Source organism: Clytia hemisphaerica, unplaced genomic scaffold (assembly GCF_902728285.1).
Source record: "Clytia hemisphaerica strain Z4C2 unplaced genomic scaffold, Clytia hemisphaerica genome assembly, whole genome shotgun sequence".
Lineage (NCBI taxonomy): Eukaryota > Metazoa > Cnidaria > Hydrozoa > Leptothecata > Clytiidae > Clytia > Clytia hemisphaerica.
This window is the reverse complement of record NW_027103286.1, coordinates 3,487,511-3,512,375: the sequence shown is the minus strand read 5'-3', so window position 1 is coordinate 3,512,375 and position 24,865 is coordinate 3,487,511. Positions and strand designations below refer to the sequence as shown.

General features: G+C 35.3%; 2 protein-coding genes across 9 annotated transcripts in view; one reads left to right on the top strand and one right to left on the bottom strand.

Annotated features, from left to right (window-relative positions):
- Positions 1 to 24,865, bottom strand: part of LOC136807623 (enolase 4-like) — a 29,600-nt gene that overhangs the window by 1,299 nt on the left and 3,436 nt on the right. Inside the window, exons 4-10 of the mRNA XM_067064219.1 lie at positions 10,588 to 10,874; positions 8,957 to 9,269; positions 5,698 to 5,820; positions 4,556 to 4,618; positions 3,573 to 3,743; positions 1,000 to 1,122; positions 549 to 735 (exon numbers count right to left, since the gene is read on the bottom strand). Of these exons, the coding sequence (XP_066920320.1) occupies positions 549 to 735; positions 1,000 to 1,122; positions 3,573 to 3,743; positions 4,556 to 4,618; positions 5,698 to 5,820; positions 8,957 to 9,269; positions 10,588 to 10,874 (1,267 nt within the window). The remainder of the gene's footprint in view (positions 1 to 548; positions 736 to 999; positions 1,123 to 3,572; positions 3,744 to 4,555; positions 4,619 to 5,697; positions 5,821 to 8,956; positions 9,270 to 10,587; positions 10,875 to 24,865) is intronic.
- On the top strand, positions 119 to 24,865 carry LOC136807632 (uncharacterized). 8 transcript variants are annotated; one of them, XM_067064266.1, is made up of 2 exons: positions 119 to 141; positions 22,507 to 24,865. In XM_067064266.1, exon 2 carries the CDS (start codon positions 22,749 to 22,751, stop codon positions 24,195 to 24,197), a length of 1,449 nt encoding a protein of 482 aa, XP_066920367.1. In that variant the 5' UTR covers positions 119 to 141; positions 22,507 to 22,748; the 3' UTR covers positions 24,198 to 24,865. The 8 variants fall into 8 exon arrangements, 7 of the variants coding, with proteins under 7 accessions (XP_066920367.1, XP_066920375.1, XP_066920354.1 ...); XM_067064274.1 differs by lacking the exon at positions 119 to 141 and adding an exon at positions 2,318 to 2,519; XM_067064253.1 differs by lacking the exon at positions 119 to 141 and adding an exon at positions 3,361 to 3,422.

Below are 24,865 nucleotides of genomic sequence, written 5' to 3'. Positions count from 1 at the left end.
AATGTAAACATCGACTAAAACACATTATTATGAAGATATAGAAGCAATTAGCAAGTAAACTCAGAAGACGTGAACATGATGCAGAGTTAGCGATTGTTTTTTACATGATTAGAAACTTGAAAAGGGTAATCAACTTAAAAAGTAAGTAAATTATTAAAGTATTCTTATTTCCTGCATTTTGGTGCATGTTTTAGAGTTTGCAAAGCATTATAAAGTTCTTAGAATGTTCTTAAAATGTTCCCCTTGGAGCCTTATAATGTTCTTACTAGACGATGTGTTATCGTCTGTTACAGTGATAGTAAAGGCGGGAAAATATGGCGGTATGGCGTTATGGCGGTATACGGAAAAAAATCGGCGGGGAGTTTCGAAGAAACGGACTGGCAAACTCTACCGACTATAAATTCATTTGACAAAAAACCCGTTTGCGAATTTTCCTCGGCTTTGGGCTTATTTTTAAGATAGTGATTTAAATCAAATAAATTTGTCTTAGACTATAGTCTATGTTCTTACATACTTTGCTCTTAAAAAATTGTAGATTCTAAACATACCATGTAGAGGTAAAAGATTCTCAACAGTTTCACTGACAGTAGAAGAATGAACTTCTGGCTGAAGTAGCATTCCATCTATTGTTCGCTCATCCATCTCTAAATGACATTGCTCAAAACCACTGACTTGTGAGGAGATGATGTAACATTGAGTAGCCAAAGAGTCGTATACAGTTTTCTTTGACGGGTCCTTAAAAATACATTGGTGATGATGATACACTGTCTTGGACTGAATTTACTAAACGAATAGTCAGGAGAGGTATGTATGTCAGGATATGTCATGTATGTCATTTTTTCGAAACATTTTTCAAGTTTTTTTTCTCAATTTACATTCAGTCTGGCTACCCATTTACCATCGAGGTGATAAAAACAATTTCCAGCCTAAATTTTAAAGTAGCATATATTTCTTGCTGTATAAACTAAATGGCCAATTGGTCAAGAGAGAAATCCTCACCAAAGTTGAAAAAGGGTCAATGAGGGAAACGATAGAGAACTGTTCGATCCATGTTTGGTACAATGCAACGACTTCATCTGTACTCTTCATTGATCCTATACATAATTCATACTTCTTCTTCTCCTGATAAAAAAAACAGAAGCGAAAGTCTTTAAAATTCGAACAGAAAATAATATCATTTGTAGAAATAATGCTTACTTTAGTCGACGACTATGCACCCCCTTGGTGCTCCCCACCTAACACTAACAGTGATTTTACCAAACCCTAAAGCCCTAAAGTTGGCCTTAATCTGTTTTTATTGTTAAAACTTTCAGAATAATGTCTAAACATTCTCAACCAAGTTTTAAACTACAATGACAACCTTCATAGAAATACTGAGTTTATATTTTGAATTTTTATCCTCACTCGTGCAAGTGGAATTAGGAGAAATACTCTAATTTACCGATGATAGCACACCCCTAACCTATTTGACGATGAAAGGTCTAGAAATAACTACACCCCTGTCTCACAGCCCCGGTGAAGCTTTTTCCATCAGTGGATAGAAATTTCTATTGAAATACCGGAAATAATGAAGATAAAAATTCTATTGTTTCAAGGTTAAAAAATCCAGTGGGGATGGTTTTGTTTTGGAGTGCAATTTTTAAACATGGAATTTTGAATGAGAATGAAATCAAAGTCAATTTCCCAGTAGAGCTACAATTCTAGGGTATCTTTTTAATCTTCAACCAGAATGTAGCATAACTTACAAATAATTCATCTTAAAGGACATCATTGAACGTAAATCCTACCATTGTGCTTACACAGCATTTTTAAAAAGGAAATAACATTTCTCTCCCATTACTTCGCTATACGAGCACAAGCTTTGACAAAATTCAATTACGTCAATCAGTAAAAACCGTATTGGTGGCGAGGCTTGCCATTAATCGAACGGACAGATACGGTATATATCCCACCTCCACGTGATGTCCTTTGACCAATGAAATCGCTAGAATCTTACTGATGCGGGATAAAGAGGCTTACACGTCTTATATCAACAAAGGACAAACCTTGAATTATCTCTTCACTAAATTTTTTTCACTCAAGCCATCGAAAAACATCTCAATTTTCGCGGGGTAAAAAGACACGGATATAGGCTAATTCAATAAATGAAGTTTTTTAATAATTATGAAAAAAATTGAATCGCAACCCTAAAAAGATTAGAGAAGTCTTGCAAGCTATTGGAGCTTAATGAAATCTGGCATGCTTGAACCTACATGCTATAATAAGTTAATGGCTCCCGTCTTCTTTAGTGAAACTAGATTTTTCAATCATTCAGTTTTGTGTTGAATGAAAGACGAGAGGTGAAGAAGAGAAAGAAATTCCATCATAGGCTTAACTGTTCAACTAATAACATTTTGGTTGAGGTTGTTAGCTATTTGCTTCTTGAAGATATTTTTTTTGGAAATTTTATCCTTGAGGTTTACACATTTTCTTGGAAGTACATACAGTGGATGAAACATCTTTGAGTTGGTCAGAATAAGGTATGTTGTTTTTCTTTAGCAGACTGCTCTCAACATCTGTTGTAGAAGGGAAGGAAAACTTTTTTCACCGAGAAAAACATATCACCGCAGTCATTTCACATTTCTTACCAATGTCAAGACTTTATTAATGACTTTTTGGAGGAAATTAACGGCATGAAGGTTAAAACATGAAAGTTCTTAGGCGAGACCAATTTGATTAATAGTTTTACGGGCCCGACCGACCCTGAAATTCCAAAAGTCGAAATAAAAATAAAATTAATTTTGGTAGTAAATTTTCATTTTCATTGCTTTGAAAATTTTTTGGGTTTCAAGCCTAAAAATGTTCTTAACATGTTCTTATTTTCCCAATTTTGTAGGCTGTTTTCGAGTCCGCAAAGCCTTAAAATGTTCTTGGCTTGTTCTTAACATTTTGGCCATTGAAGCCGTATGTTCTTATAAGAAATGTGTATCAGAATCATATCAAAGCGGACTAAGGTAAGGGTAAGGGGTAGTAAAAATAAAGCCCTTAACAATTGCTTGTTTTTCACATCTTACATTTATACCAATTGGTTTACATCAAGCTTAGTTAGGATTTGATCAATATTTCACGAGAATAGTAAATCCGGAAATGAAATGCATGACGAATTTGTCAAAAGCATGTCACCGATTAAATGATGTAAAATATAATAAATTAATAAGACCACTCCCAAATGTTGCACTCGTATGATGGATTGACGACATCTAATGACGTCAAAAAATATGGATTAACAAATTTTAATTCTTTTTCCACTCCATCACTTATGATACACCATAAGGTAGATAAGAAACATCACCAGCTGCCATTAGTTTTACACTGCCCATTCTTCTAGTGATGTTGCGTTAAAGCCAATCTACACATGAAGCTGCTTTCTGATCTTGCAAAAGGTAATGCAAATTATTTACTTAATCCATCAAAAATCTAGGTATTTGTCAGTGTTTTTTGTACCAATTCTGACCTCGATTCAAATATCATTAACCTGGCTTTAATGCTAGTGGCCAAAAGTTCTGAGAAAATCGAAAAGAAAATTGACTTACTGGATCGAAGAATTCATTCGCACCCACATCGAGAATGATATCAAACAAATCTTTGAATTCTCTTTCTTCAAATTCTGCACGACATGTTTGCGTTAACACTTCGAAGATTTGTTCCACTTTATCAAATGTAGGCGTCAACAAACCACGCGAGTCCTTCACGATCCCCGTAGCCTATGAATCAAATATTTGAGAGTACCAATAGTAATTACGTGACGATGAATCTGGGCAGCATTACATAAACCAGGCATACACGTTTTTTTATAAGAACATCCACAATTTTTAAAGCCTTCGGATGTTCTTAACTTTTTGAGTTTTAAGCCTAAAAATGTTCTTAAAATGTTCTTCCTTTTCTCCATTTTGTGACCATTTTGACCCATTTTCCTAAAGAATTGGGTGTTTTCGAGTCTGCAAAGCCTTAAAATGTTCTTAATTTATTCTTAGCATTTTGGTCATCGAAGCCTTATGTTCTTATACAGTTTGTTTTTATAAAAAAACGTGTATGTTGGCACAATTGAAAGTCAGTCTCTCTGCCCCCCCTGGTTCATTGTGTAGTCTGGAAGGTACGTACATTTGCGCGAAATGACTTCCTAAAGTAAAGAGATGGTATTTTGACTTTGTGCAGATAAAATATTTATACTAAAGTTTCCAGGGTAAGACATGAAGTTGCCAGTATTGAAAGAATAATTTCACTGCTTCAAATTATCGTTATACTAAAGGTTAGTCAGGCCCGGGGGAACCACCGTAATAGTGAGGAGGCTGAAGGCTCAAAATGAGCTAAAATTCGCTAGGGATTTGAGAAAAAAAATCTCATTTGCTCAAAAGTGGAGTCTCCCCAGTCTCCCCGCTTCCGCCGAACCTGTTAGTTAGTTAGATAAAAACAACCTACGTTGAAAAAAGTTTATGTTTAAGAAAGTTTTAAAGAAAGGGGCGTAAAAAACTTTTATATAGATTCTGAAAAATCAAAGCTGGCATGTTGTTCTTACTCCATATTTGGCTTGAAGAGCTTTCTCAAATGCATGATATAATTTGATGACTTGTTCAACACCCTGAAATATCAAACAAACGAAAAATCAAAATATCAGTTTTAATAATTGAACTAGCAGAAAAAATATTTAGACCAAAATGAGGTTTTAAAGAGTGATGTTTTTGGCTGTAATACTTCAAAAGTTTGGAAAATTGAAAGATTTGGATTAAGATCATATAGAGCATAGAGAAGTAAACATCAGAGAACGTCAGTTGAAAATATGAAAAATTTTCACTAATCCGATTTTGAAAGGCCCAAACCGTACCAAGCCCTATAATTCTTCATTTTAGAGAAACTTTTCTCGATAATAGAACAATAGAAAAAGCCTTAGTGTGGTCTGTTTTAGGTCAAAAATCTTGGATGATAAACTGAGTTGAAAAAGTAATATTACATTTTTACTAATTTTGCTCAATATGAAATGAATATGCTATGCTAACTGAACTGAAAGGGCTAACTTTTTTTTGAAACATGCGCACTAGAAAAGCTAATTGCTGGAAATTTATAGTATGTGCTGTTGTCGCTAAAATTTCAAACAATGAAAGTTTTTAGAGATACAAGTGTGGTTTGTTGAGAAGGTCTTTACAATTCAGTAGAGTGGTTGTAGGGGAGGCAGAGGAAGAAACTGCCCTCACGCCCCAGCGACCGCCCATTTGTTAAGAGGCATCAAAAGACAAAGAGTAAAAAAGGTGTCTCTGATCGCTTATTTTGGCGCCCTCTGCTATCCCCCCTAAAATTAGCAGTAACCCAATTTTATCTTAACCCAAAAAGAAGAAAAAGTATTTGAAAAATTTTGTCCTCACTGTTCTCGTATCAATTGTTATTTTTTTCAACAGATTTTTCTTCATAAAAAGGAGTTAGGAGTCTCCCAGTATACTTGAATTTTGGTTCACTCTTTTTCAGCCTCGGTCATAATCCATTTCAAGAAAATGTGAAACACTCCACGAACTATAGATTTTAACAGTTCATTATCACTACCAAAGTCGATAACCCAGCTGGCACACAGCGTTGTTTCAACGTTTATCTAACGTTCACAACGTCGAAATAACGTTAGATGAACGTTGAAACAGCGTTGTGTGCCAGCTGAGAACATTTAGATTTTACCTCTTTGAAGTCAGCATTAGGTTTGAAGAGCACCATTAGCTCTCTGACCATGTTAACTTTCCCTGGAGTGACTTGGCAACAGGAAAAGAAAGTGATGGCTGGCATTGGGATCGTCAGGTTTTCCTGAAAGAGGGAGAAAGTCTTCTTTAAAGGGATAATCAGATGGTTTGAGATATTTGGCATGTGGAATCCTTCTATTGCCCTGAGCAAAACCTCAAAATATTTTTGTTTAAATGTTTCCCAAAGTCGACATAATTAAGTTACAAGTTTTTGACTTTTAGATTGTGATATCTCGACTTTTAGAATATAGTTAGACAAAAATACTTGGCGATTTTACTCAAAACCACAGAGGGTTTCTTCAGGCAAAAAAATCTTAACCATCTGATTATCCCTGATTAAGTCTTTATGATCTACTTGCAACTTTGGTTACGATCGCACGGTAATTGAGATTTTCTGAGGATGAAATTTGACGCCGGTGACAATTGTTTTGTTCAAAAGTGAATAGAATGGGGGTTAGACATCTACTAAAGAGCATTTAGGGATTGATGATCTTACTTTAAGCTGAGGTATATATTTTTAGAAGATTTAGAGAATTAGGGTATCTTCAGGCTATGTCTGACGGAGACACTGATATTTTTGACATTCATGCTGGAGTTCTACAAGGTGACACCTTAGCTCCCTTTCTTTTTATCATTGTTTTAGATTATGTTTTAAGAATTTCTGTTTACTTAACTAATGACAAGGGAATCAAAATTAAAGTTCCCCTGCGCAAGCGTAACCGCGGCCTTTTTCTGACCGATCTTGACTTTGCTGACGATCTTGCCTTAGTTTCTGAGAGTATTCAAAATCTTGAAAGTCTTCTTCACTCACTTGAAACTTCGGCCAGTCAAGTCGGTCTTTATTGCAATGCTGGAAAAACTGAATTTATCAGCTCCTCTGGGATTGTTCTCCCTTTAACTTCCAAGAATGATGTCAATATCAAACTTGTGAAGAATTTTAAATATCTTGGCTCTCATATTAACAGCTCTGAAAACGATTTTAAAATTAGGAAAGGTCTAGCTTGGAAAGCTTGTAATAAGTTAAACAAGATATGGCACTCTAATTTGTCTAACGCTCTTAAACTTCAAACTTTTAGAAGTCTTGTCGAGCCCATTCTTCTATATGGCTCGGAGACTTGGACCATGACAAAAACCATGCTGAAGAGCCTTGATGGCTGCTATACAAATCTTTTGAAAAGAGTCCAGAATCTTGATTGGCGCAACCACCCAACCCTTCAAGAGATATATCATGGACTCCCAAGAATTTCCTCTGTCCTGACTAGCAGGATGCTCTCTTTCTCAGGTCACTGTTTCCGTGCGAAAAACGAAATGGTGTCTGAGATCTTACTTTGGTGTCCTGCGGGCACTAGGCGCTCGAGAAAGCGCACTTTTCTTGATACTTTGAAACGAGAAACAGGGCTAGAGATTGAGGAACTTGGCACTGCAATGGCTGATCGAGAGCTGTGGAGGGAGGGTTATTGTTTGTTTCCGACCTAGATCCATTCGGACCTAGGTCGAAGGATGATGATGATGAGGCTATGTCATACCTTCCTTCGCTCCAAGCGTGAAACTCTAAAACTTTAAGAGCAAGACCAAAAGCCTGTAACTTTCTAGCGTAAACTAACATACTTATACATATGTTTGATGGTATGTTAGAGCACCATTAATGATAGTAATAACGACAGCCTCTTTTCCAGAAGATAACAGTACATTTGCGGTGAAAGGTATATTGTCCAGGGGTATTAAAAAGTTGTGAAAATCGTCATGTCCAGGGCTAACTTTTAGTTTCCAGGGGGTCGCTTTGATGCTTGTCCAGGGGTTAAACATGTGTCCAGTCCGAAAAATCTAGGTCATCTAGGGTAGAACATTGAAAACGTCAACCAAAGGAATTACGGACTGGAAGAGTCCAATAAAGACTTTCTAGGAAGTTCTTGGCAAAGGTCAAATATTGCTTCAAAATGGAATGGTTTCATATATAGTGCAATATCTCATCAAATATTCTTCTTGTAAATATAGAACGTGAAAAATCTTTTCCGCCGACCAAAGAAAAAGCTCTTTTACAATAATGACGGGTAATTATCGGTGAAGAATTCTTTCTAAAGGAAAGGGGACTAAAATTTTCTTGTTTACGTATATCACTTTCGATAAAGTGTAATTAGAGTTTCAAGGGGGAAGTTTGCCAAACAGATTCAGAGATACAAATGTTATTGAGTTGAGGAGCGGGGTGACCTTTGAAAATTTTTAACGTAGACTAAACACAGTTTTGTAATTACAAAATCTAGCTCAGTTAGTAAAATTTAGTTATAGTCCCATCTCTGTATATGAAATTTCATAAAAGAATAGATACAAATGAAGTAAAAGATATCAGAAAGTTTAAGCAAAACAACCAGTTGATCACTGTGAGATATCAGGAAAAAAGGAGGGACGACATATTTTTTGATCAAACCAATCAAAGAATATGGCTGATTCAGTAAGCCTCAAAAGAGAACAAGTTTTTTTGGGGGAGATTTGCAGAGATAAAACTTTTTGAGCTGATCTTGTTAGTGCTATGGCTATTTCAAAAGAAAAAGAGAACACTTTAAATTCTGTAAGAAGATTTTGCGGGATGTAAAATTCATTTCATTTTTTTTTTTGAAACTTTTCAAAATTAGTCGCAACGTGGAGTCATTTCTATCCCGCACGTTGCTGGATTTTTTTTAACCTTTCCAACGTTCTGTTCATACGGATGAAGCCAGAAAACAAGAATCATATTGCAAAGGTTAGTAAGCCTTTGAATACTTTTTTTCAGTTTCGATTCATCAATATTCTTTATTAACTGAAATCCAAGTAGACCATGATATTTAAATGTCGTCAACTCTCTCTCTAATTCGAACATCTGTAATTCGAACTAAAAGATGCTCTCTACAATTCGAATATTTCTCTACTTCGAAAGAAGGCTTTAATCCCTGGAGATCAAATTAGAGAGAGCAAATTGTATTCTTATGGGACGGGAAAGGGACTTATTCAATCTCGTTTCTCAAATTTTTGCATCAAGACTGAGTTATATATTTTATAGATTGGTAATCTTTGAACTAACTTTACTGAAGCATCCGTTAAAAAAAGTTAATACGTGCGAAATTCATGTTGAAATTAACGTTTTATAGGCGCCATCACATAAAAACATCAGTATGATTAAAATCTTCACAAATTTAGCGCAAAGAAATTTGATGGGGATAAATTACCTTTTTAGCGGATGACAAAAACTGTTCATACAATGGATCGCCCATCAAACGACTTTTTGATGCGGCCGACAGGAACGAGAGAAAAAATGATGAGGCGTTGAGTTCAGTAGTTATCTCCATAATGTCTTTAGCGGAGACGCATGTTTTGAGTGGTTGTTCAGTGGTTTGTTCGGAACTTGGTGAGGGAATGATGGAGATTTGGACTGCTCCTTCTTCGCCTCCTATTCCTCCTTCAACTTCAATAGGAGATGGAGGGTTCAATTCTTGTTGAAGCTCGTTCAATTTCTCATTCTTCATCTGTTCTGTTAGTTGGCTGAAAGTTTAAGTATTTTTTTATAATAACCAGTAAATTTTGAGACTCGACTGTTCTTTCATGTTTTCAGACAACACTCACTTTCTTCCCTTAGAAGCTAAAAAGAGGTTGAAGAGCACCACCATAAGTCAGACAGTAAATTAGAATTTCAAACAGGGTTTCTAAGGTTTTATTGGGTGAGGAGCTTCGGTGAAATTCATACCGCTTTAAGACCTCAAATTCCCCACAAGGGTTTGTTGGTGATTTCCGCGTGATTGATTGATTGATGATTTCGGCAAACACTGCCACAAGATTCTTTAGTAATTACACTTTTTTTATGATCGAACAAACTATACAAGAACATAAGGCTTCGATGGCAAAAATGTTAAGAACAAGTTAAGAACATTCTAAGGCATTGCGGACTCGAAAACACCCGACTTCTTAGAAAAATGGGTAAAAATGGTCACAAGATGTTGAAAATAAGAACATGTTGTTAAGAACATTTTTAGGCTTAAAACTGAAGGCTTCAAAAATTTTGGATGTTCTTATAAAAAAACCGTGTAAATAGTTTTCAAAAGCCTGGGATCAAGTTAAACCTAAAAAGAGATTATAAATTAATCATGAGGTGCAAATGACAATTTTTTGAAAACGATTTTAATAATCCTTGACAAGTAAACTTAGTAAAGCCGTCAAAGTTTTGAAATTGAATTTTAATGCATTGGATTGGATTAAAATACACTTTAGTAACTTTCAAGGGGATGAAGGACGCTGACTTCAAAAAAATAAATCATTCTAAAATTGCTCTGAAAACGAACGGTGTTAAGTTGAAAGCAAACACTGGTCTTGGGGTATTTTTCAAGATTTCACTTGTTTATTGTTTTGCAAAGGTTATTCATAGGAAGGTGTTATACCAAATATTAGACTTGCTTGGAGCAATTTAAAAGAGATCATTTTCTAAAAGAAAGTGAAGAATGAAGTTGGTCGAGATACAAAGACTGGAATCTCTCAATCTGGGCGAGTGATGTACTAGTAAAAACAAAATTCGTCAGTTGAGAATAAGAGTTTTTTAAGGCTATGGAGAATTTAAGGACAGGAAGTTACTGTAAATGGGATTTTATGTTTAGGAGCGATATTTAGATAATGACACAGCTAGGTTATTAAGGGCTCCTGGAAGACATGTAGTTTGGTTTAACAAAAAGTCTTAGAAATCCGTTTTGAAAAATGAGAATCTTTGCTTTAATTCACTAAAGACCATTCTTATACTTTTTAGTCCGTTCTAAGTTTTTACCAAAAAGAGACTTAAAACATCCAGGAGAATAATTTTTCACAAGGGACTTACTGTAGTTGTTCGTCGATAGTTTTCGTTTCCAAGCAACATCCAACCAGATGAGGGATCATCTCATTCATCCTCGTTAAGGCATTGTTTACATTGAAAATATATTTTGGAAAAAGTGGTGCTTCGACGATAGCTTCTTCTGTGTTTGGGGTTGGGTCTTTCTTTGTGTTCTTTCCCTTTCCACCACCACCTCCGCCATCTTTCTTGGATTGTTTGGCGGACGAGCGAGCAGTAGCTAACTTCTGAGCGGGCGGGCGATCATCATTGAAATGTTGTACTTGGCAAATTTCCTAAAATCAAAATTGCATTGGTCAAGTTCATTCGACTATGTTTTGCTATTGACTTATTATTAAATTTCCTAATCAAATATTTTTAAAGCAAAATATCAAGAATTTCACTTTGGTTGTTAATTTAATTTTTAAAAGGTGTTTGCAGATTTTACTTTGTCTTTCTTTCAATTTCTTTCAAAACCAGAATGTTTTTTCTTGGAATTTTGACTATTTTGGATAGGTAGTTTTGAAATTTCTTCTCAGTTGATTGGTTGAATATGACGTGTCGGTTAGAAAATATTAAAATGACGTCATTCTTTTAGTCATTGAGAGCTTTTGGGCTTAATTTATGTCGTCTTTCTCTAAAAAAGTACACTTCCAAATGAATCAGGTTGGTTTAGCCCTGTCTTAAAAGATGTCAAGGGAGTTTTTGCTTTGCCCCTTGCTATATTCTTTAAACATTTTCAAAAGAAACATTTAAGATTTTAGATTTCATACTTATTTGGGTATTAAATAAAATCTTACTCATTTATTCCATACTTTAGAGGTTCTCTGATGGACTCTCTTTTGGTGACATCAATAAATCTTTACAAATATATCTTATCATCCAAAAGGGTTTCAGTACTTTCAAATATTTAGCGGTACAGAAACTCCGCCTTCCGATTCCAAAAAGAAAAGAGGAGAATTATCCTGCTGAGGTCAGTCAATGTTATCTCCATAAAATGGTCCAGTACTAAAATATATTATGGCTACACGATAAAAGAAATAGAGATAGAATTAGGGTTGTTTTTTCTTCAAACCGGAGTTGCACAAGAAGCCTAAAAAAGGACATTTTATAGATATGGTTTTTGACAATGGAAATTCGACAAATTCTGTTCTTGATATTCCCCATATATTTTTATTCTTCAACTTTCAACGAAACCATGACAAGGTCACTCTCTCTCAAACGTTGATCAACTATTACTACAAAAATTGAAGGTAATCTTTTAAGCGTTTTTTTTCAAGGGCCTTATTTTTGATCTACTTCTAAACCCTACTTTTTAATGATAAAAAGCCTGTTTAGTATACTTTACAAGTTTATTCGGGGTTAATCTAAAGCCGGTATAACGCTAAAATATTGAACTGGGCATAATTTTGGGCCTCTTTTGGGCCTGTGTGAAACAAGGTGACAAATACCAATTTAATACTTTGAGCTTAACTACACTCTTCTTTACAGGAAAAATCAATACGAACCAATCTCTCAGCCTCTAGAATAGCTCAAAACTATGCATATAAATGAAAATAAGAATAATTTGAGGCTCAACAAAAATTTACTGGCTCTCTCAAAGAAAAACAGTAGTTTGAGTTGCAATTTCTGGAGAGTATCTTCCGTTTTTGAATGGGAAATTAAGCAAGAGAATAATAAAAGAATCAATTCACTCAAAACATGTCAGGGGGATTTGTTTCGAAAATTTCTGTTTGTATGACGTCATTGTCAAGCAGAAGAGATAAATCATAGGTAATTGAATGTGAAACAGATTTGTCAAGTTTGTTCATTTGTTCGTGATGTACCGACTCTTTAGAACAGAGAAAACATACAGACTACGGCGTTCAAAGTACGTCCATAGTATGTACAATAAATAACCTTCCCTTGACAACGCTCTAAAGTTCTTGAAAGAATAAGTGATTGCAGTGCGACTTACTGAATCCCAAAATTCTAACGTCGTGTAGAAAAACAAACTTAATTTTTGACTTACATTCCAAGAAAGTTTTAAGTTACCAAGAAAGGCCTTAGAAAAATACTCACGTGCTAAAAGTCTAGACAAAAAGTGGGTTTATCATTTCAAAACATGCGACACTTTCTAATCCAATCACTAGATGATCAACTTTTAGAGATTTTTAACAATTAGACGCTAAGTGTATTTTCTAATCTAACATCTATATAAAAACATGCAAACCAGAAGGATATGTTTAAGTTAAGTTGACATTTTGGACAAACCTTTTACTCTCTTACTGACCTGAGCAAGACTTGAACTAAAGAAGGGACTCCAGAATCTTGGGAACATATTGAATTGAAGGTAATTTCCTTTAAATTTCCAATAGCTGCACTTTTCTTGTAAGAACCAGTAAATTTTTGATGAGGCTCGGCTGTTCTTATTTTTTTGGCACTTTGAGCCTCAAATTGTTCTTATCCTGTTCTTATTTATAGGGTGAAATTGAGTTATTTAGACGTTATACCAAATTTTTACTCTTCCCCTAAATTACTTGAAATTTAGTAACTCCAGGCTCAGCATTGTTCTTAAATTGTTCTAATAAAAAAAATTTATGCAAAGTATTTTGGGCCCTGGAACCAATTAATTTTCTGGAGCCTTCTAAAGTTTAATATTCAGTACTTTTTAATTCATACTTTCCTTCGTATTAACTTCTTAATATCTACTCTAAATATTTGATAAATGTCTGAAAATCACCTGATTCTTACAACCCCTGAAGTTCAAAGTTTCTTGCTTAGAGTTTTAAATGGATTTTAGCATTGGAGTTGGAAAGGAGGGTCAAGTCACAAAAACATTAGGATTGGTCTATGCAATTTTCAACAGAGAAATGATACCCTATTCCAAGCTTTTCCTTTTAATCAAAGTATATATTGAGCGGATTTTCGAAGACATCTAGTCTTCAGACAAATCATTTTATGAACGTAAAGTTGGCTTAAGATAGACTTTTGGGGAAACTTAGTAAGGAATAATTATGAACACACCAACCATAATTAAGAATTCATCCCTGTTTGCCAAAAAAAGTTCTACTCAGTATGATTCCAAATGGGGAGAAAGTTTTGTGTACAAATTCTTTATAAGAACAAACTACACGATCGAGAACATAAAGTATGGGAAAATATTAAGAACAAATTAAGAACATTAAGGCTTTGTGGACTCTAAAACACACAATTCCTTAGGAAATCACGCAAAAATACTCACAGAATAACGAAAGAAGAACATTTTAAGAACATTTCTAGGCGTAAAAGTCAAAAAATAAAGAACATTCGAAGGCTTCAAAAGTTTTGGCTGCTCTTATAGAAAAACAAGATGTACATCATTCATATCTTGGAAAGAAATGAAAGCAAAGTTTTAAGAAAGAGAAAGGAGAGAAGAAACCTCTGCAGTGAATTCTGAATTTAAACACTGATTATTACAAACAAAACTGCGGCCGAGATTGAACACTTCGGGAGGATATTTTAATAATTGAGAGCTCCCTTTAAAATATCAAGGAAACACGTAGGGGATAGAATTTAATATATACTTCATATCTATTATAATAAGTTTCTCTATTCAAAAATGAACAAAGAGCAAAAGTGATTGCACGACGGATGAAAAAGTCCCAAAATTTGCCTTATTTTCGTGGAGTTACGAAAAGGTTTTAAATAAGCATGGTTTAGAGAAGTATCTTTAATCGAAAACACAGCTCTCTCCGACTTCTCCAACTAGAATGTTTATAGAGAGGTTTAGTAGTGTAATACGTGTGTGTTTCGATTTTTTTTGATGTATGTTGAACTAAAAACTGAAGTTTATTGTTGAAAAATTGACCTTGTGAGAGGAATCGATTCAATTTGAGTTTTTTGGGAGTTACCAATGTCAATTGAATATCTACCTGGCAGGAAACTAAAGTCGAAAGAAATCGACTTCCGACCAGTAAGATATTCAATTGACATTGGTACATATTTTTTATAAGAACAAACTATATAAGAACATAAGGCTTCGATTGCCAAAATGTTCAGAACAAGTTAAGTACATTTTAAAGTTTTTTGGACCCTTAAACACCTATTTTCTTAAGAAAATGGACAAAAATACTCTCAAAATGGTGAAAATAAGAACATGTTGAGAAAGTTTTTAGGCTTAAAACTCAAAAAGTTAACATCTTAAGGCTTCAAAAATTTTGTATGTTCTTATAAAAACGTGTACCAATGTCAATTGAATATCTTCAAGGTCAGAAGTCGGCTTCTTTTCGACTTTGGTCAATAAGAAAGAAAACTCATCGATGGAAAACTACTCATTACCAGTTCTCGAAGTATAAAAATCGGTATGAATTCTTGAGGCAAGCACATAGCGTAGCAGAACATAGGAGTTATGTTGCCAGGTTCAAAGTCCAACCAAATATTTTGTTTATAATTATACACAGCACGCACTGAGAATGTAATATCTCTGTCCTGCTGAAAGCAACCTTCAAGCACTTGACCTACTCCTGTGAATCAAGCTGTGTGTATTTTTAACGGAGGCAACACAAAACTGTTTTTAATGTCGAGCCTAATGAAATTTTGAAGAGCTTGCTGTCAATAATGCTGCTCCAATACTTATTGTCTACGCACACTACTAAGATTGACTTGACGTTCAAATCCGCGAAATTCCCTAAATTTAATCCCCGCGAAAATTCATCCCAATAATGAGTAATGCATTCTACAAAAATTAGGTCATTACTTCTCTGCAAGTAATGACTTTTTGTACCCCAATTCGCAACACGCTTCTACGTTTTCTATCATTTCTTGCTACAAATGAACTATTCGATATTTTTAACGAGGAAGGAGGCAATGTCACTACAGATCTGTAAAGCCCGAAGGGCTAGATCCGCGGCCTTTATCGAAAAGTGAAGCAAGTTTTGGTAGGATTTCCTACCAAAGAAATCACGTGACAACAAGCAATTTCACTGGTTTGAGAGATGCGAAATAGCGTTTGCTGCCTACTTTTTTTTATCTCGCGCTCCGAAAACAATTAAAATGCTAGATTCTATTCATCGGCAAGAAATTTAAAAAGTCAAATTTTTGCTTCACTTTTTTTGCTGGAGAAAGCTTAAAGTTGCCTATCTAGCCCTTTGGGCTTTACAGATATATGTGACTGTCACTTTCTTATAGATCATGTGTTGGCAATCTCAAAACAACAACAAAAGGAAATATTTCAAAAAATCAATCTTCTATCTTAACGAATTAATACACGTTTTTTTATAAGAACATCCGAAGTTTCTGAAACCTTCAGATGTTCTTAAACTTTTGAATTTTAAGCCTAAAAGTGTTCTTAACATGCTCTTATTTTCACCTTTTTGTGAGTATTTTGTCCAATTTTCTAAGAAATCGGGTGTTTTAGAGCCCACAAAACCTTAAATTGATTTAAATATTTTGGTCATCGAAGCCTTATGTTCTTGTATAATTTGTTTTTATAAAAAGCGTGTAGTGTAAAAAGCCGTAGAAAATATTCGAATTATCTCAATTTTACACCCTGAGACGTAACAGAGGAGTTTTCTTGTCTATGAACTATGCCGAGGGCGGAAAAAACGGAAGGGCAGAAGGGTGGGAGGAAGCTAAAATCACGCGTTTAAAGGAGATTTGCATCATCAACTTAATTTTGTAAGACAATAAGATCATTTTTGTTTACCTCAGATTAGTGTTAAGCGTTTTGACCTAAAAGGCAGCTACTACATATTTTCCAAAAATGATTGAAAACGTCTACTTAATCAGCAAATCTGTCTGATACTGACTCAGACTTACGTCTTACTGTAATTGCGGCTAACTATCCAAAAGATAACTCGACATTCAAATGAAAACATTTCCGCTGAAAATGCAAATTACCAATATTTTGAGATAAGTTCGCCCATTATAAAAAGTGTCTAACAATCACTCCAAACGTTTGTGCCAGCTTGGTTTTAACTTATTCCAAAGTGGCTGTACTGTAATTTTTGCAGTTTCAGAGCTTTGATTGATGAGGGAACTTTTGGATAGTTAGCCGTAAGTCAGTTTTATAGGTTTTTTGAATAAAACTATTCCATTAAGTTTTTCAGGAGGCATATAAAATCGCAAGGATGGTGAGTTTAAGTAGCTTGGGTTTAAAGTGTGACACCTTATAATATTTCGTCACCTAGAGGCATTTTCGTCACTTTCCCCCGACCAAAATTTCAAATTCGTCACTTTTCCCCGACGACATTTACAATTTAGTCACTTTCACCCAACTAAATTCTCCAAATGAAATGGTTTCCTTCACTAGTTCGAAAAAAGATCTTCTAATTCGATGTTTAAAGCACTAATTTCAGTTAATAAAGGTGTAAAAATTTAGATTTTAATTTTGGTTGGGGTTTAAAAAATCGGGTAAAAGTTTTGGTCGGGGATAAAAAAATCGGGTAAAAGTTTTGGTCGGGTGATAAAATATCGGGGAAAAAATTCATCGGGGGGAAAATTTCGTCACCCCCTCAAAATTTTCGTCACTTTCCCCCGACATCTTTTTCCCCGATAAGGTAATTTCCAAAAAGTGTGGAAAACCTAATCCGAGAAAGTTGGGGTAAAGTGACCGCAAAATCTTGAGGAAGTGACTGAATTATTAGCGAAGTGATCAAATTTTTCCCCAACTAATATTTACTCCGACTTTTTCCCCTTAAAAGGTAATAGAAGGACAAAAGATTATTATGAAAATCATGCTTAAGAAATCATAGCAAAATTTAGAAGTGCCAATATCAATGGAACAATTAACAAATTTAGCATTTTAGCATTTAATCAAGATTTTTTCGTCTTGGGGGTTGAAGCGATAATCGATGATCTAACTCAATCTCATTATAAAAACATTTTCTCCTGTTTGAATTTTCTTCTACTTCAAATCATTAATACAAGGATAGGAAACAAACAATATTTCGCCAAAACTTCGTTTTACAGGTATGTAGACTTTTTTCCAGACCTATCTATACAACTTGTAAAAAACAAAATAGTTTTTCATGGGAACATTTTCTCTAAGAACACTAGAGGTTTTTGAAGTTTTCAAAGACATCTTGGAATTCAAAAGAAGTTTAAAGCATTTTGAATGTGATTATAAGGTACTAAAACGAGAAAGTTTAATTTCATCTTAGCGCTACAGGATTTGTATCAATTCAGGTTGGTTATAATTAGCAGTTGAAAAAGTTTGGCTAATACTGAAAAAGAGGCATTGAAATATTTTTCAAACAGAGAGGTTCAGACAGAGAGGGAGCTACGTTTGCGAAGTTCTTGCACGTGCTTCTGGAGAAATCTCCAACTTTGAATTAATCTTTACCGTGTCCAAACTGTCACCATTAACTCGCCTTAATTTCCGTCTCAGGCTTGCTATTAAAATGACTGTTCTATTTATCCTTTTCTGGATTCTAAATCAATTTTCAATTAATTTTTAATATCGCTTCACTGTCACTTCTTATCTAGGTATCTATATAAAAATATATCTCATTTATAATTCTCGAGACTGCCATAAAAAGCACAACCATGGGAGTTCGAAATTCATTCTGCTGACTTCACTCAACCCGTCTATATACAAAAGCATCGGATATTTACTGAAAATGACAGCTTGGTTCACATTTAACCTCTTTTTGATTGGCTGTAGTTGTTGCGCAACACTATGGGCGATCCCTACAGCACAACCAGGAACGACTCCAACAACAAACGTAACTCAAGAGACAACATCTGGCAACACTTCTGCAAGCACCAACCACGATAATGAGAACACAAAAACGAAAGAGACCGTTCTAATGGATGTCGTATACTGGGAACAGAAACCTTTCATCTTCTACAATGCCAAGGGTGAAATTGATGGAATCATACCATTGATGTTCCAACAAGCACAAGCTTACTGTATCCCTAACAACCATTCCATCAAAATGATCAATTACGTCAAAAGAGCCGGCAGCCGAAAACATTTTTACAATTTAGCGCGTTCTGATGTGGGATACCAAGAAGGAGAGTTGAGTGAGATCCGCCAGAATAACGCTTTTTGGATTCCAGTGGTCGCCTACTCCAACAAGAAAGTGGATGATTTCGTCAGCAAACGAAATCTCCGTGTTTTTCAACTCATGAAGTCAGACAAGATTGCTGTTATCGTTCGTCGGGAAATGATCTCTCTCCCGAATAAAATCATCCGGGGTATTTTAAGCTGTCAACAAATTTTCTTCCTAGCTATCTTGATGGCAATTTTGTTCGGTTTGGTGCTTTGGGTGATCGAACGCCAACAAAGTAAAGAACTTCCAAATTCCTTTATTAAAGGCTTAGGGACTGGACTTTATTGGGCTATTGTCTCCATGACAACAGTAGGCTACGGAGATATCACACCAAAAAATCCGATCGGGCGATTTATTGCCTGTATTTGGTTATTTGTGGGCGTGATGGTTGGGTGTATAATGACCGCCACAATGACTGATATTGTCACGGGCGTAAAAGATTTGAACGTCTTGAACAAACGAGTCTCCGTTCTCGAGAATTCATTTGAAGAGAAAACAGCAGAGAAAGACTATCGTGCGAAAGTGGTGCGCGCCGAATCATACGATCAAGTTTTAGAGATGGTTCGGAAAGGAGATGTGTTCGCAGGTATGATGAACGCGGACGTAGCGGCTTGGTACCAGGATGAAATTAACGATAATACTGCTTTAGTACCTTTGAAAATCGTCGAAAAACTACCTGCTAACTTATACATCAATTGCTATTTACCTGCTGACTTGGCAGTTCAAATGAAAAAGATTTTCAAATGTATGTATTATGCTAAAGACGAAGTGTACACGTATTCTATACAAGCTTTTCAACAATACTGTCACACAGATACTTTGTACATAGGTTCAATGAGTGATTTAGTTTTTCACAACATCTACATACAAATCCTTTTGGGTGCAGTGGCAGGATTGATGTTGATTGGTATTGGATATGACGTCACCAAATATTGGACATACTTTAAAAGCTCAGGCAGCGAGAAAGATGAGAAAGAGACTGATCAATTGATGACGAAGAAAGAGAAAGAGAAAAATGGTTTTAATGACCGATATCCAATATTCTGATGAAGGTACACAAGAAGTCGAGACGTGGTCCACTATGTAGGATAGAGGGATGCCATGAGCTGCTTAAAAGTTTCCGAACTAAAACTCTTTGAGCAGATTAGATTGATGACACAAGATGTTGACACTTTTAGAAACGGTATTAGGAGCAGAAGATAGCAAAAGCATTACAATACATCATTATTTCCTTTAGTAGACGCTATTCCTTAAAACCTATAACTTTAGGTGTTATTTAGTAAATTGAAGCTAACAATTTTGCTTTATTTTCTCAAGAGTGATTTAACTACGGACTTTGAATTTTTATTAATCGAAAACATTTAATGTAAATAGACCTTTATAACCAAGCAACATGTACAGGTATAATAATTAAAGGAATATCCAGATAAAATTGAAATTCGGTTTAAGAATTTCTGCCTATTTCAAAAACAAGATATTTGGGTTTTAATTTCAAATTTTTGCTCAAGAAAAAAAAAGAATCAGAGATTTCACACCATTACATCTTTATAGCTCTGGAATGTTTATAGCAAGTAGAGATATTTGGCAGTTTTACTCAGGACCATAAAAAAGGATTCTTTTAGGCCGAATTTCATTTTTTTTATCTAGTTATCCCTTTCATAACAAAAAAAAAATCAATCATTTGGTTGAACAATATTATGTTCAGTAGTGCTTTGGAAAACCAATTCTTGATATGCGTAACTCATTTTTCTAGCGGAATTACCCGAAAAAATCCGGGATTTGACCCCTCTCTGTTACTAAAAATAGAAACACGGAGGTCAAAATCCGGCTTTTTTCGGGTGCTTCCGTTGAAAATATGACGTCATCTTGACTTACGCATATCAAGAATAAGTCAATCCGGTTAGACCATAAATCTGGTTAAAAGCCAATAAGGAATTGCAAAAATCTAAATATTTCAACTTAAAGAACCAAAAAAACTAATCATGATTTCAAAGACGGTCAATAAACCATCTGAGAGATGCGACTACAATATACTTTTTCTGTAACAAAATCTCAATCAAGTTCAGATTATCAGCATTGATCCTACTGTTTGATTTGAGGGAGAAAATCACTTTCCTTAATCTCTACCAAGGGGGGAACTATAAAAAAAACTAATAAAATTCCTCTTGGAAGATGAGATGAATAGAATGTAAAACCTTTTTATCAAATCGTTTAAAATACAGTTTATAAATTCAGTGATGAGAAAAACTACTCTCTTTTCTTTGGATTCGCTAATTGTGTCTCCCCGTTCAGCCAGTTTTGGAAAGAAAAGTTGGAAAATATAATCTTCTATGATAAAAAAAAAGTATAAGCTGTGAAAAAGATAACAATTTTATATTGTGTTAAAGATACTGTAATTTTCCGTACAAGTTTACCAAGGTTCTTTAGAATCTATATATTTTGGAATCGATGCAAAGGACTTGCCATGTAGAGGTAAGATCAGCGATTTTCAAATTCATCTCTGTCTTGGTATGGAAAGAGGTACCGGGGTGAAAAGCTGAATTTTCGGTCTTTTGAAATTGATTTCATTATAAATCAGAATTACTTTTGAATATTAGAAGATCTGTTAAAATTGGCAATTGATCAGACCACCATCCTTTAGTGTTAAGGGCTGTTAAATTTGGCAATCAATCAATCACTGCCAAGTAAAATATCAAATCAATCTGAACTTTCTATCAAAAGCATGTGATTTTAATTGCGTTGCGAAAGAGGTTGCGTGACAGTGATTTATAGAGTCCTGTTTACGATTTTAATATTCTACCAAAACACTGTGTGACTGTTTAAAGAAAGCCAGGAAAGAACTCCTTTATTGAGGCAAAAACAATGTGAAATTTTATTAGCGCTGCATGATCAACAGTTAAAGAATTTTACGGAACAAAAGCAAATTACCTTTTGGATAGTCTATGATGTCATTTGACTTAAATGCCTTCCGAAGTGATTTCGAAAGTAGGTATATCGATAGTGGAATGGGATTGCAATTCCAAGAGCATTTTAAATTTTAAAAATTCCCACGGATCATGTCTGAATTATCTTGCAGATTAAAGGCCGGCTCCACTTTCGCGCGACATTAGCGGAAACTTTTTGACGTTTTTGTAAGGTCATTGATCGGTTGAAAAATGAAGCAAATCCATTGGTCGAAATTGATGTAACAGATGAAAAAAACTTCCTTCAACTTTATTTTTGTTCGCGCCAAAACTTTTTCATGACGTAATCTTTTCTTCAGGCAAAAAAGGTTAAGAAAAAAGCTGTCGCCCATTTCGCGCGAAAGTGGAGACCGGCCTAAAGTTTCTTTGGCTCTAAAGGTCTGAAGAGAATTGATTTTACAATCCTTCACATAAATTTGTACATTTTTATTCGAGTCAGTGGGAAACTTTTTCTTTTCGTTCAAAATTTTTTGGAACATTATAAAAATGATTTATCCGTAAGGCATTAAAATTATTGTGTTTTTGTGATTTAATAAATTCTACAACATCGCAAAATTGGATCAATATTACTTCGAATTGCCGCTTCAAATTAATCTCTTAAACAAAATCAGTATGTAAAATCTGTCTGAGCTTGAGTCCATTTTGTCTGAGATCGAGAACGCTGAGCAGGCTGAGAATTCCAACAAACTGCATTTTAGACAAGGTGCAAATTAGTTGAACTATGGGGCTGTCAATGGAAAGTTCTGCAGGAATTCGCATAAATATACAATACCTTTAAGATGAAAGGAAGTTTTCAAGAAATTGGATATTCGAGATGGAAAGATTTCGAACGTATTCTAATGGCACAAGATTTTACTTGCCTGAACTATTGAAGGGAGGTGACTCTATAGAACTATTTTAGAAACTTTGATATAATGTAAAATAACTTTTCTTTTCTTTTCTTTATTCAGAGACACCACATGGACAGCGAATGTTGAAAGAATCGATCATTAACTCTCATCGATATAAACCTACAACACCACCCTAACGACATCGACTGATTACTTCACATCAAAAGATCGCTCAGCGTGCGAGGAAAAACAAGCTGTGTATTTCGCGCAACACCACAGCACTGACCGTGTTGATCATATAAAAACTGTAAACAAACTACATCATTCGCTAGCAACATCCGATCATAGAAGGTCATCTCAAGATGCGCACTTTAAAACAACTCCTAGTTTTGATCGTTCTTGTTTTGCACAAATCACAAAATGTCTTGGCGAGCTCCAACACAACCTTCAACAACCAGACGACGGTTGTCGGCAACAACGCGACCTTACCTAGCAACAACACTGACTCCATCTTATCAAACGAGACGGAGTACCTGATGGATGTGGTGTATTGGGAGCAGAAACCGTTTCTTTTTTACAACGAGGAAAAACAAGAGATGGACGGTATCATCCCTCAAATGTTTTCACAAGCAGACGAATTTTGCATCACCCAGAGAAACCGTAAAATTAACCACTACAAACGTCGCATGCCAAGTCGCAAAGCCTTCTTCGATCTCGCCCGCGCAGTAAACACGTCATATGGAGAGGGCGATCTTGAAGGAATTCGCGCTGACCGCTCGTTTTGGGTTTCAGTGCTGGCGTACGCCGATCGCAACGAAGATAAGTTTAAGAAGAACCGAAAACTGAGAGCTTTCCAACTGATGACATCGAACGAGATTGCGGTCATTGTCCGTCGTGAGATGATCTCCCTACCAAACAAAATTATCCGAGGTATATTGAGTTGTGAGCAAATTTTCTTCCTCGCTATCTTGATGGCCGTTTTGTTCGGCCTTGTTTTGTGGATGATCGAACGATACCAAAACGAGGATTTCCCAGAATCCTTCATTCGTGGTATCGGCAGCGGTTTGTATTGGTCTATCGTTTCCATGACGACGGTAGGGTACGGAGATATCACCCCAAAAAATCCAATCGGGCGATTTATCGCGTGTATTTGGTTATTCGTGGGCGTAATGGTGGGATGTATCGTGGTGGCCACTATGACGGACGTCGTGACGGGCGTAGGTGATTTGAATGTGTATGGACAAAAGGTGGCTGTACTGGAGCATTCTTATGAAGCAAAGACCGCAGAGAAAGACTACCGCGCCAATATTGTGCCCGTTGAATCTTACGACGAAGTGTTAAGATTGCTGAGGGAGAATAAAGTATTCGCAGGAATGATGAACGTTGACGTAGCTGCGTGGTACCAAGATGAAATCAATGACGACACAAATCCAACACCGTTACGTATCGTACAGAAACTACCCGCTAAATTGTATGTCAATTGTTATCTACCGACCGATCTCGCTCGTGAAATGAAAGAAGTTTTCAAATGTATGTATTACTCCAAAGATGAAGTTTACACGTATTCTATCGAAGCGTTTAAGCGACATTGTCATACAGAAACTCTCTATATCGGATCGATGAGTGAACTCATCATGAATAACCTCTACATACAGGTCTTGTTAGGAGCAGTTTGTGGCTTGATGTTGGTGGGTATCATTTATGATCTAGTCAAATATTGGCAGGGAGGAATGAAGGATGATAAGAAGAAGAAATTGATCAACAACAACCATGATGAGAAAATACAACTCAACGGGTTCAATTCTTACTAAAAAATTCAGACTTATTGCAAACAACCTTTTAAAGGTGTTTGGCGAGAGAGGTTAAAGAAAGTGCCGTCAGACAAGAGACAATCTTTATTGGACGAACGGTAGAAACCAATTCAACTCATAAAGTCGAAGAAAAATATGAAAAACTAAACTTGAAGTCGTTAGTTTCCATTGAACGATTGATTAATTTGAAAATACCACAAACCTTCATTTTCAAACAGATAGCTTTAAATAGTGGAGATTCGACAGTGTGTACAATGCAGAACATTATAAGGACCGGTATACACTAGAAATATTTTAATATACTTTTACACTAGGTTTAAGTTAATTTTTAAAACTTTTTGATAGTTTGCCTATATTAACATGATATTCTAGATAACTTAGCTCGATTAAGGGAACTCTTTCAATAAAAATAGGTGTTTGCTGTCCGGTAAAAGACAGATACAGCTCTCGCCCAAGAACTACCTGTAAATAATTAATTGGCTCTGTAGCTTGTGATGATTTCAAGCACCGATTGTTTGCGAGCTTATTTAGGTGCTTCATATACAGTGTAATTATTTTCAAGACTTATTTTTATAAAAAATCTTTCTTTTTGTAAAACGCTTACTTATAATATGCTTATGTAACAAGTAATTAGAGAAATATTAATTGTTAAAGTAAAAACTCCTTAA